The 13141-nt window shown below is 30.3% G+C and overlaps 2 protein-coding genes across 4 annotated transcripts in view; both read left to right on the top strand.

Moving 5' to 3' along the window:
* The window catches only part of LOC125829882 (nudix hydrolase 1), a 55309-nt gene extending 50956 nt beyond the window's left edge, over nucleotides 1-4353 (top strand). For all 3 annotated transcript variants that reach the window (XM_049509098.1, XM_049509097.1, XM_049509101.1), the window contains exon 3: nucleotides 3986-4353. In XM_049509098.1, the coding sequence (XP_049365055.1) occupies nucleotides 3986-4243 (258 nt within the window). In that variant the 3' untranslated portion in view covers nucleotides 4244-4353. The remainder of the gene's footprint in view (nucleotides 1-3985) is intronic.
* Nucleotides 4354-8944: 4591 nt separating this feature from the next.
* LOC125829874 (protein MIZU-KUSSEI 1) lies at nucleotides 8945-9846 on the top strand. The gene has a single exon (XM_049509088.1). It carries the CDS (start codon nucleotides 8950-8952, stop codon nucleotides 9709-9711), a length of 762 nt encoding a protein of 253 aa, XP_049365045.1. The 5' UTR covers nucleotides 8945-8949; the 3' UTR covers nucleotides 9712-9846.
* Nucleotides 9847-13141: the final 3295 nt, after the last annotated feature.

Genomic DNA, 13141 nt, shown 5'->3' with positions numbered 1-13141 from the left:
GTTCAATGCAAAAAACAGTGACCGTATGCAATGAGAAGGTGTATGGCAATTGTATAAGCTACCCTCCAGCAGTCAGACGCTGCAATTCTGGTGAGAGATGTGTTCGCACCACAGTACCCTAAATTAAAATTATAACAGTAGCAAGTCGAAGTTAGAATTTGAAATTTAAAGAATACTGAATGTATTACTGAATTTTATAACTCGTTTAATTAGTTATTAGATTCACGATAAGCCAGAGTTAACAAAGTTCAAGATTATCTGTTTCCAAAATTATTCAGTGAAAGTTTATGTAATAATATTGAATGGTATATATTTATATCAAGGCCATTTAAAATTTTATTCCTCCATCCCCTTTTTTTCTATCCTTTTTTTTTTCCAGTACTTAAAGTTCCCAAATTATGAGGAATAAAGAATGTAAATTTGTTAAATGGTTAAATACATTCATCGATTGTTTCTTAAATTTGTTAGTAAATTTATTTAGACGATATCTTAACTACGATTTGTTCTGATTGAGTCAATAGCTTTTGAAGAGGCAAGAAAATACTTAACAAATTTCGTGCTCAAGGCATGCACATGCCATCGAACATCTTTTTCTTTATTTTTGTTGTATCCATTCGAACTTGTGACGATCCGTTAAGACTCGTAAGATGATCCAAAAGTTTCTTTTTGGGGAATTTTACACAAATCTCGTAGTGTTAAGAGCTAATTATATTTTATCTCTACTCTTTTTCAAATTACAAAAATTCCTTCAATTTGGTGGAATCCGAATACATCCCAAATCGTCCTGACACATCGTGTGCCGGTTTCGATACATCACTCAACGTCATGATACATCGCGTCTCGATTTCGTATACATCACTCAACATCTCGATACATCGCGTAAAGTGATGTATCCGAGAATAGAAGAGAGTAGGATTTTTGTAATTTTTTCAAATGATAGGAAATTTTTAAGAATATGGTAAAATAAGTTGTTTATTTAGGTTATACGAATAAATTAAATGAGGTTAAAATTTAAACAATGACACAAAATAGTCTATTTGTGCAAACCTCCCATCCACACAAGTTTGAATGGGCTGGTCAGTCAAAAAAAGCCCAAGAGCTTCTTACTATTGGGCCTACTTTACTACTGGCGGGACCCAATTACAAAATTTTCAAATGGGATAAGGGTCAAAATATGCCCCTAAACTATTAGAAAAGGTCTAGATATACCTCCCGTTTAAAGTTTGGCTCACTCATGCCCTCGTCGTCCAACTTTTGGTCTAGATATGCCCTTATGGCGTTAGTTGGCCTGCTGGAAATTGCCATGTCATCTTTAAATGTCAAATGGAATTGTCACGTCATTTTTACATTACCATGTGACATTATATCAAAAGGGAAAGGGGTCGCCTATGCCCCTAAACTATCCGACCACTTTTAAAACACCTATCCGACCCATAAATCACCCCTCTTTTAAATAACCTATCCGATCCGTTTTCACCAATTTTGTTTAATTTTTATTTTTTTCGGTAAATCCCGAAAATGAGTAATTGATTAATGAAACATAGGAAAAATATGAAAAAAATATAAAATTAACGCCAAAAATTTACAAATAAATATAGTAACCCTAAATTCAACAATTTCAATAAAAAAAAATTTAAATTTTTTTTCGGTAAATCCCGAAAATGAGTAATTGATTAATAAAAAATATAAAATTAACGCCAAAAATTCACAAATAAATATAGTAACCTTAAATTCAACAATTTCAATAGTTTTTTTTTTTAATTCTTCTTTTTTTTGGGCAAATCCCAAAAATAAGCAATTTATTAATAAAAAAAGGAAAAATATGAAAAAAATATAAAATTTACGCCAAAAAATTCACAAATAAATATAGTAACCTTAAATTCAATAATTTTTTTAATTTTTAATTTTTTTGGTCCTGATGTTGAGGCTGGAACTGATTTTTAATTATAAACCCACGTTTGGTAAATCCCAAAAATCAGTTCCAGCCTCAACATCAGCACCAAAAAAATTAAAAATTAAAAAAATTGTTGAATTTAAGGTTATTATATTTATTTGTGAATTTTTGGCGTAAATTGTATATTTTTTTTCATATTTTTCCTTTTTTATTAATAAATTACTCATTTTCGAGATTTGCCGAAAAAAATAAAAATTATAAAAAAAATTTGAATTTAAGGTTACTATATTTATTTGTGAATTTTTTGCGTTAATTTTATATCTTTTTTCGTACTTTTCATATTTTTTATTAATCAATTACTAATTTTTTGGATTTACTAAAAAAAATAAAAATTTTAAAAAATTATTGAAATTGTTGAATTTAAGGTTACTATATTTATTTGTAAATTTTTTGTGTTAATTTTATATTTTTTTTCATATTTTTCCTATTTTTTATTAATCAATTACTCATTTTCGAGATTTACCAAATATAAAATAAAAATTAAACAAAATTATTGAAAACGGGTCAGATAGGTTATTTAAAAGAGGGGTGATTTATGGGTCGGGTAGGTGTTTTAAAAGTGGATCGGATAGTTTAGGGGCATAAGCGACCCTTTTCCCTTTTAATATAAATGTCACGTGGTAATGTAAAAATGACCTGAGAATTTCATTTGACATTTAAAGATGACGTGGCAATTTCCAGCAGGCCAACTAACGCCATAAGGGCATATCTAGATCAAAAGTTGGACGGTAAGGCCATGAGTGAGCGCAAGCTCTAAACGGAATATATCTAGACTTTTTCGAATAGTTTAGGGGCATAAATGACCCTTTTCCCTTTTCAAATACATAATACTCCACACGGAGTCTCCGCCTTCCCGTTAAATTTATTCCGGTGCCGGAGAAATGGAAAACGGCGGACACCACAAAGCCACCGTCACCTCCGATGCCAAAAGTAGGCGTAGCGGTGTTCCTTTTGAAAGGAAGTAAAGTTCTGTTGGGGAAACGCCTCTCCGCCGTCGGCCACAGCACCTTTGCACTTCCCGGCGGCCATCTGGAGTTCGGTGAGTACTTAGAAATATCTTCCCGTTGTTTATCGAAGCTTAAATTCATATATTAGTTATGATTTATGATATGATTTATTTGCTATATGATCTAAGATTTATAGTGATTTATTGCTAGATTATTAAACTGAAAAGAAGAAAAATTGGAGTATGAAAAAAAACTTATTTTTTTGCAAAAACTTAAACAATCACCTTTATTTGAAAAAATATCTTGCCTGATTGCAATATAGTTTCGTGGTTAATTAGTGTGATTTTACGTTGTTTCTAAATTTATACTAGATTTTATTTCAGAAAACTTAAAACTTTTATGTTTGAATTCACAAATCTAAGTTTAGAAGTTTGAATTTCAAAATTTCAGTTGTGCCGCGTAAATTGGGACCTATGGAGTAATAGCAGACCATTTCACCTAGAAAGTATGCATAAGTTGTACGTCCTCTAGTTGTTGCTTATCACAAGCGGTATCAGTTTGTTTTTCTGATTTTGACTTGATACGAAGTTTAAGATAGTAAAGAAAACTTTTGAGTCTTGTGGTCTTTAATTAAAGAAAGGTAGAAGATACCAAAACGTCATTTAATCATGTTGTCTTAAACATGCTACGCAGAAAGTTAGAACTAAAGAGTTGTCTGAAAAGAATAAAGACACCCTTTTTTAAACTAACTAAAAGGAAAGTCAGACAAACAAATTGAAACGGAAGGATTACTTGGTTCTGTTTAATTCAAGACATATTTGAAAACACAATGTATTCATATTTGAGTTCAGCAATATGATCAAATAAGTAATCATGTCCATAGCCTAGCCTAACTGATGCTGCTGCAACTTTGATTTGATAGAAGCCTCATGGTTTTGAGGCAATAGTTGTCCAGTGTTGTTAAAGGCGCGCTTAAAGTGCGTTTAAGCTCTGAAGTGAGGCTCAAAACATGTGGAACATGTCTATTTACATTGATCATGTATTTGTTACAGGGGAAAGTTTTGAAGAGTGTGCAACAAGGGAGGTGAAGGAGGAAACAGGATTGATAATTGATAAAACCGAGTTTCTAACGGTAACTAACAATGTCATCTCAGAGAAAGTGCACATCGTTTGCGTATTCATCAGAGCAGTCCCTGCTGATGTTAACCAGCAGCCTGAAACACTTGAACCTGAGAAATGTGCTGGTTGGGATTGGTATGAATGGAACAATCTCCCTAAACCACTCTTTGGTCCTTTAGAAGATATGGTCCAAAGTGGCTTCAATCCTTTTCCAACTACTTGATAGTTAACTGTTTTGCTAAGTATTTAGGATTCGATGTTGCTAGGATTGATCACTAGTTCGAGCGGTGGAATCAATCCTTGATGTTTGTGTTAGAGTAGTTTGTCTACATTACACCCTCTAGTGGTACAGTCCTTCCACGGACTCTACATAATAGCGGAATGCTTTGAGCATCTAACTATCCCAACACTAGTGTTTTTGGTTTTGTAATGGCAAGTGATTCTTGAATATGCTGTGTTATTTGTAGTAATATAATATCTATTTAATATGAAATGTTGATGATTTATGATGTTATGCCCCTCTGCAACATCCTTTTGGTGTGTAAATTTCTGATAACATGAGGTATCTTGAGTCGATTAAAACTCCAAGATTGCGAGGTTCAAAGGCCTTGAGGTTGCTTAGAAAAGTCCGGCTAAAGTAGACAATACCTTGCAATTGGGTTTGGGCCGTGAAAAAATGGTATCATAATAGGAGGAGTAGGTTGGGGGTCGTGTAAGGACAAATTCAAGATTCAACGAGATACTTATTGTGTAGCCAGGCCAAATCTCAACGAAGACGTTTAGTCCCGAAGAATGTAAGGGAGATTCACTGTGAAACTTATTTTAGATTAAAATTTGTTTTATATTGGGTGAACTTTGCAAAATTTAGGTTGTCTTACTATATGTTTTCTTTCTGTTTTTTTAACCTAATTTTCTTTCTAAAAAGGGGCTATTATTTCTAACAAACAATTGATCCAAGTCATTATAAAGAAGGACAAGACTTCCCAATTCTATTTATTTGATCTTGACTAAACTAAGAAAAGTTATTGAAACTCACAACTTTGAAAATACTTGTCAAAATCAGGAAGAAAAATATTCATAAATAACTTTAGTTTAGAGCGTAATTATAAAATATAGCTATAGTTATTATATCAAGCGGAAGAGTTATATCAAATAGATATTAATTGTATCAGCGAACGAGTTGTATTTAGGCGATAGGTACCAGTTGTATCAGGAAGAACAACACATTGTATATGTACAAGTGTGTATTGCATTTTTATTACAAAACCCAAAATAAAACTATGTATCCAATTTTTTGAAATTGTAATTGTATATCATAAAATACAATCTAAATATTTGCAATATCATGTAATTTTTCCAATTAGGATCAATATTTGTTTGTACATCATCAAGGGGATGATGGGTTAATAATATTTAAAAAGTAGTTATATCTTAAACACGCCATCTTTAAAAAATTAATTCTTAATCGTTCATATAAAGCAATATCATGCTTACTCATCACCTAACTATTATCAATTATAAGATGTTTTCAAGATTGTTAATTGGATTTTAAGCTCTTTGGTTTTAGATCTTGATTTTGACATCTCTAGCTTATTCAACATAATATATACTTTTGTCCTTAATTAATCTCCTAGTTGTTGATTGTAGATGAAAATTAGTTGGTCCGTGACATTTAGGTCCATAATCACACCCCTCTCCCTTCCTAATACTAAAATATTTATTGAATAAACCACTAGTAATTTCTTTTTATATGTCCAAGTTTTGACGAATAGAGTTATACGATACAAGAAGCGGAGGTAGAAGCTGACATATGGGTTTGATCGAGCTATATTTCAACCCCTATATTTGTATATATAAATTCATTAAATATGTAAAGTAATTAAATGCAGAATCAAGTCACTAACATCTGATATAACTATTTTTTGAATTTAGAATTCGTAAACACTTCGCAAAATTAAAATTAACTATGAAATTCATCGCTAATGTGTTGCTGATATTGCTCGTAGCTAACATACTTTTTGACAATGTATTGCTAAATAGAATTAGCGACTACATAAAATTGTTTGTCGCTAATTCCTGTTTTTTTAGTGAAAGTTCAAATCTTTGTTCCACTTCAGTCGATATCTACTATTGAAAGATAGCAAAAACTTTATAATCTAAATTAAAATACGCATAAATTGGCCTGAACATCATCGTTACATATATTTTTTAAAAATTATAATAACCAATCACTTGTTGATAGATTAGTGGTGTAACTAGAAATTCAACAAAGTTTTTGACCCTATCTATATATATGTTTATTTACTGGCTACCTCACATGTGGTGTAAATTGAACAGTCGGTGGAGGAAATAATACAAGAATCTTATTGACTTTTAAACCATATGTTATATTTATATTATTTATAATTTTCAACAATAGGGAAGACTTTGTATTAACCATTATGACCTGTCTACCATAATCTTTAATTGATAAGCCATTTCCAATATTTTATTGGCTCAATGTTAACAAGCATGATTACTACATTACTTTTTGACATTGTTGGCTTCTTTTTGATAACATTGCTGACACTAATGTTTCATCTTATTAATTGCAATTTCACACTCTATAATACCTACCATTCTTATTGACATGACTTGATATTTTTTGAAAGCTCATATTTTCGTTCGGAATTTATATTAGAGTTTTGATTAAATTTAAATTACGCATTACCGAGTCTATTTAATGGTGATACTTCTAATAAATTTTTTTTATATTCATGGCTTAAATTCAAATTTTTTTATTAAGGGTGAAGCAGTCTCCATATTAGTGCTCTTTTATGTCTTAATTTACGTAATATTGTTTGACTTGATATAAGAAAACATTTTTTTGAAAGAAAAAAAATATCTTTTAAAATTTATTGTTTAAAATAAATCTCGAATATTTATATGACTATAAAATATTTTGATAAAAATAAACAATAAATTTTAAGTTAAAGTCTTTCTAATTATTAAAAAAAAGTGACATTTTTTTAGAACAAACTAATAGGGTAAATGTACCACATATTGGAACAGAACCCATTGTGGCTCATAAATGTTGTTTTAGTCATATAACTATTTGTATAAGAGATCCCTATGATATAAAAACATAATAATAACGATAATATATTAATATATTCAATATAATCTTATAAATGAAGTTTGAATATGATAAAACATACTAGATTTTACTCCTATTTGTAGCAATAGGACCAATTTATATATATTAAAATTCTAACTTGTCATGAAACATCATTTTTTACTAGAATGAGCCTTTCGATTATAGGTTCATCTAAATTTATAACTTTTGATATATGAAATATATATGAACTCAAAATTTTAATGGCATAATGAATTTATTATAAAATTGAACCTGTGAAATTTATATTCTGAATCTAGCTCGATTAAGCTATTGTCAATTTAGTAGTACTATATTGTGCCTCCTAGACCACGCCTACTGCTTCTGTATCTGCACATACAGACTGCATATAGTATAGTACACAGTGCATGTATATAGAATAAAATTCAAATAATTTAATGGAGTAATTCTGATAAAATTAAAAGCAAAGAAAATTACACAACACAATGGTGGCTAAATGGTCCCTATATAATTTCATAGATTTATGTGCAAACATTATTTGAGTTTTTCTTTTTCTATCTTTGAATTTTAATTACTAAATCTTGAATTGCAAAAGTCCCTAGTGGGTGTGTTTGGTTTTGGCCTTTCACCTGTCGTTTAGTTGTTTTCAATGTATATGTCACTTGATAACGTTCGTTCGATGTACTAAGCTCTCGTAGTATTTAAATTATAAACACAATACGTATTATTGATAATCAGAAATTCATATAAAATAAATTTATTTTCATTATTCACAACCTAAAAATCCTTCTAATTGAAGAAAATATTTAATCGTAAATTTAGCTGCTTTTAGGACTTTAGTACATGTCTTTCAATATTCATAATGGTATATTTATAGACACCATTAAGTTTAAGAATTACACTAAGTAATGAAGTGTCTAATTAACAAACATTCCTACTATATAGGGCGGTTCAAAATCGAATAGATCAGATGCATACAAACTAATTTAAACACCATCACTAATACAACCTACAACACCATTTGATAAAAACAAAAGATAACACCACCGAGATTTGGTGCAATAGATAACGTGTATCCTTCTTTAATCAGAGATTTTAAATTAGAGTCTTGAATATGAATAATTTTTTGTAGGAAGCATTTCTCTCGAATAGGTCATACGCAACATGAATCTAGTTAGTCGAGCTTCAATGAACCGAATGAAAAATAAAAAAATCTTGTCTTATACTCCTTTCGTTACAATTTATTTATCATACTTTCCTTTTTAGTCTGTATTAAAGAGAATGCCTCTTTTATCTGCCAACTCTTTAATTTCAATTTCCACTTGACATATGACATGTTTAAAACCATCAAATTGTCGAATATCTATACATTTGGCATATTTTTAGTTTATGACCTTCTTTATGACTTTTCTGGTCCCGTATCAAGTCAGAATAAGACAAACAAATTAAAACTACGAAACAAGATCCTTTTATCTCTCAATCTTTACCTTCCACCACTACTATTTATCTTTTCCCAATTTCACATTCTCTTGTTCTCTGTGCTCCATTTTTCTTGATACAGTTAGGTAGGGCTGCTCACCTTCTTTTGTCAGGATTCTCTCTGCTACTAAAATTCATTTATTTCCCAAAGTCCAACAAATTGATTCAAAAAATATATTTTAAAAAAAAAAAACAAAATCACTTTCAAACCCCATAAAAACCACAATATTAGACCCCCCAAAAAAACATAAAAGAGTCAAAAACAACTTCTCATATTTTCCTAACTTCCTCAACTTCTCTTTGTCTCTTTTGTTTTACTTCAAATTTCAAAACAAATGAGAACAATAATGGCTAAAAACCAACATGAGTCCTTCTCTTTTTCAAGAAGGTACTTCAATTTCAAGAAAAAAGTTGAAGATGAAGAGTATGATGATGAAGTTTACTTAAATGATTTCCACTCTTCCTCGCTTAGAGGCGAGGAAGAGTATTTTGGGATGCATTCTACAGCGAATGCATCCACAGTAAGCAAGAAACTGTCGCGTTCGACAGTTTCTAAGCTTCGTTCGGCTCTTACTTTTGGTAAGAGCCGAACACAAATAGGGCTTGGGAGTAAAGTTGTTGGTACTTTATTTGGTTATAGAAGAGGACATGTTCATTTTGCATTTCAAGAAGATCCTAAATTGGGCCCAGCATTCTTTGTAGAAATGGCCACTCCTACAAGTCATTTAGTTAGAGAAATGGCATCAGGATTGGTTAGAATTGCATTAGAATCAGATAAGAGGACAGGGAAAAAAGGGGTAAAATTGCTAGAAGAGCCAATTTGGAGGACATATTGTAATGGTAGAAAATGTGGCTATGCAATGAAAAGAGAATGTGGGCCTGATGAATGGAAGATTTTGAACTCTATTGGGCCTGTTTCAATGGGTGCTGGAGTTTTACCAAGTGATGGTGATGGAATTGGGTTAGAAGGTGAATTAATGTATATGAGGGCTAAATTTGAAAGAGTTGTTGGGTCAAAAGATTCTGAGGCCTTTTACATGATGAATCCTGATGGTCATGGTGGTCCTGAACTTAGCCTTTACTTGCTTAGGGTTTAAACCGTGGCGTTCTAGTCAACTTGTGTTGTCTCGACTATTTCACTGAGTACCTTGTTATGTTCGGGTTGAATTATATATGTATTAGTATATGATCATAAGTTCTTATGAAGACATAAGAAGTTAGTTTTTTATGATGAGTTTGGAGGGAGGGAATATGGTATAATTATGTATTTTTGGTTTGTTTTAAACTTTTAATGTACTATCAGGGTATGGGGAAGACAAATTAAAGATATGGAGGGGGGTGTGAACTATATATGTATAGATTATGTTTTTCTAGTTTTGTTGAAGTGAAAGATGATGAAGTAAACTTTGGTACTCTCTTTTTCCTATAAGAAGTTTATGAATCTTATTTTCATTTAGATTTTGTTAAGTGAGTTGTACTTTTTTTCATTTTGATCTAGTCTATTGTTTATATTTTTTATATTTATGAGATAAGGTGGAATTGAACTTTTTTCTACAAGATTACACCAATGAAGTAAATCTAGGTGATGAATTTCATTGTTGCCTTATTGTTCTTTGGAGAAGCTACTCCGTTATTCGATCAAAAATATTTATAATCACTGGTTAATATACTTATATATTATATATAAGTCGACTATCTTTTGAGTGGGCGACTATTTAAGTTAATGTCACAAACTTCTCATCACTAGGATAGAGTTACCATGATCAAAAGGTATATCAACCCTAGTCAATTAGTGTTATTTTGTCATAAGCGCTTGAGCTCCAGTCATGTGAAACTTCAGATATAACGTCTGAAACGAGACTTGAAAATTTATATGACGTGCAAATATGGCTTGAATGGTGATTTCAAAATTGAGTATAAATTATGCAACTATTCCGCCAAAGAAAAAAAGATTTACAAGAACATATACCTAAACGAGGGCCTTCTAGTGATTACCACAACGATCTCCTTTCACCATCAAGACAATTACAATGTAACACATCCAAATATAATAATCCACTAATAACTTGTTTGGAAGGGAATTAAGAAAACTAGAAGACTCTAATTATAATTTTAATAAGGAAAGTGATGGAGATAAAGTAATTAATTTCTTGCAAAAAGGAGAACCATATTTGATTACTCCATTAGATATGATAGTGCCATGGATTTTGATAAAAACAAATATAGCAACATGATTATATGAACCAAATAATTCACTTCCAATTATCTCCAACACGTGTGTTGATGTGTGCTTTTCTTGAATTAGAAGCCTATAGTTGATAATTGACTTTTCTTTTTCTTTCATTCGGTGTTTGAAGTATGCATTAAAGCTCCGATTAAATTCAGATCACACACTGCAAGATTTATTTGGAAGTGGCGCTACCAATATAATTTTTTCCATACTTAGGGCTCAAACTCGAGATCTGTGATTAAGAATGAAACAGACTTACTACTACACCATAATCCATGGTTTCCCTATTCGCTTTTTCTTTTTTACTTTTATTGTTCTCTTTATAATTGGGGTGATTTGATTTCAATATAATATGTTCACGTTTGTTAGGCTGAATCAAAAGTTTGTCTTACAAACTTAAAGGGTTATATCTATTTATCTCACTTTTGTCTTCTCCTTTTTTTTTTCTTTTTTTTTTTGTCTAATTTAAGTTTATAACTTTACTATTTATTGTCAAACATAGAATATTTCAACTTTGCTATAGGATAAACTAAATGGATAACTAATCAATCGATTATAAGAGATATAATAAATAATAGACTTTTGTATCGTGTTATGTCGATTGTTATGATCGTATCAATCAAATCCTTATTATACATATTTCAAAACAATAAATGAACCAACTTTCAAATGTATGTAACTATTTGAAATATTTGAGATATCAAGTTCTGAAATGAACAAATTTCCAATAGAAAACACTTTCTTCCTAAATAAATTTTACACAACATAAATCCAGATTAATAATCAAGCTAGATACCGAGTTAGTTATACAAAGAAACTACTAAAAATTACCAACTCGATTAGTTTGGTAATTTTTTAAAAATTGATTGTCTATTAAAAATAATTTTCTGTTCGATAAAGTTAAAGTAACGTTAATGTATACCCTATTTTTTTAATTAAAAAAATCCTATAATACTATTGTTGTGGTTGTAAATGACTTTTAACTTCTTTTTGTTTTCCTTTCCTCTATTCATTGGCATACTACTTTTTTTTTTATAAAAAAATAATTATAGTTTGACTAATGAAATGACAAATTTATATCAAGTAAACATCATGTCAGTGTTATATACACAATGGAAACATAGTTTTATGAGTGGGAAAAAGTAGATGAATACTCACAATCAATTGGTCTCCTTTATAGGGTTCAACTTAGGGTATACCACTTGATCTTGTTTTGTTTAGCTTTCTTATTTGTCATTGTCTCTCTATTTTTGTTGCTTATCTATAATTTCTCTCTTTCTCACTATGGAAAAATATCCAACTAATGTCCTTTCAATACATAACCAAGCAAGGATGAGGTAAAATTTATGACCATCCCTCTACGTTTAATCAGAAATTTCGAGTTTTATGAAAATAAAAAGAGTGCTTCATATGACATATCATCTTATGGGTGTATTTGATATTAACTATGCGCTACTCATGTCAATCAAATATTTATGACTATCAAAGTTCAATGACCTTTTTATATTTTGCATGACAAGAAAAAAAAAATGTAAGACTTGTAGATAGGCAAAGACATTAAGTCAATCCCCACATCATAACTCTTTTTTCTTTAAATTTGCAAAATTGTTGATTTTAATATAGTGTGATATATCGTCTGTTGATTTGAGCGATTTGACTATATCTCTTTACTCTATAGATGTGTTTATTAGTGATAAGGGTATCAAACTGATTATTAACTTTATTCTATTAAAATTTGTACTCTCTGTTTTTAAAAAAAAACCCAATTTCCTTTTTAGTGTGTTTAAAAAAGAATGACCCATTTTCTTTTTTGGCAACACTTTAACTTTAACTTTCCACGTAACATGTTTAAGGCCACAAGATTAAAGGACATTTTGGTACATTTGACATAACTTTAATTTAGAACCACAAGATTAAAAATCTTCTTTCTTTTTTTAAATTTCGTTTTAAGTTAAACTAGGTCATTCTTTTTTAAAACGGAGGGATTACAATTTTTTCATGTAAAGCTATAACATTTCTACCAAATGCATGGGTAAAATGATGTTTATTGTTTCTTGTGCATGTCTTATTGTGACCTTGATTGATGGGAACCTTTTCCTTGTAATAATCACCCTTGAATTCCATAATCTCAACAATTAATGAGAAATCAGCTAGCTCGAAGCAAGATTAGACATAATGATAAGTACATAACCACAAATTGGAGAAAACAATGAATTAATCTCTCCTTTTCAAATTATTTGTCGCGGTTTCTAAAAATAATAATATCGATATTCGTTGGAAAATCGATATGCTTCATT

This window comes from Solanum verrucosum, unplaced genomic scaffold, assembly GCF_900185275.1.
Source record: "Solanum verrucosum unplaced genomic scaffold, falcon-dt-bn FXZP01000008.1, whole genome shotgun sequence".
Lineage (NCBI taxonomy): Eukaryota > Viridiplantae > Streptophyta > Magnoliopsida > Solanales > Solanaceae > Solanum > Solanum verrucosum.
Note: the sequence above shows the minus strand (reverse complement) of the source record. Positions and strands in the feature narration are given on the sequence as shown.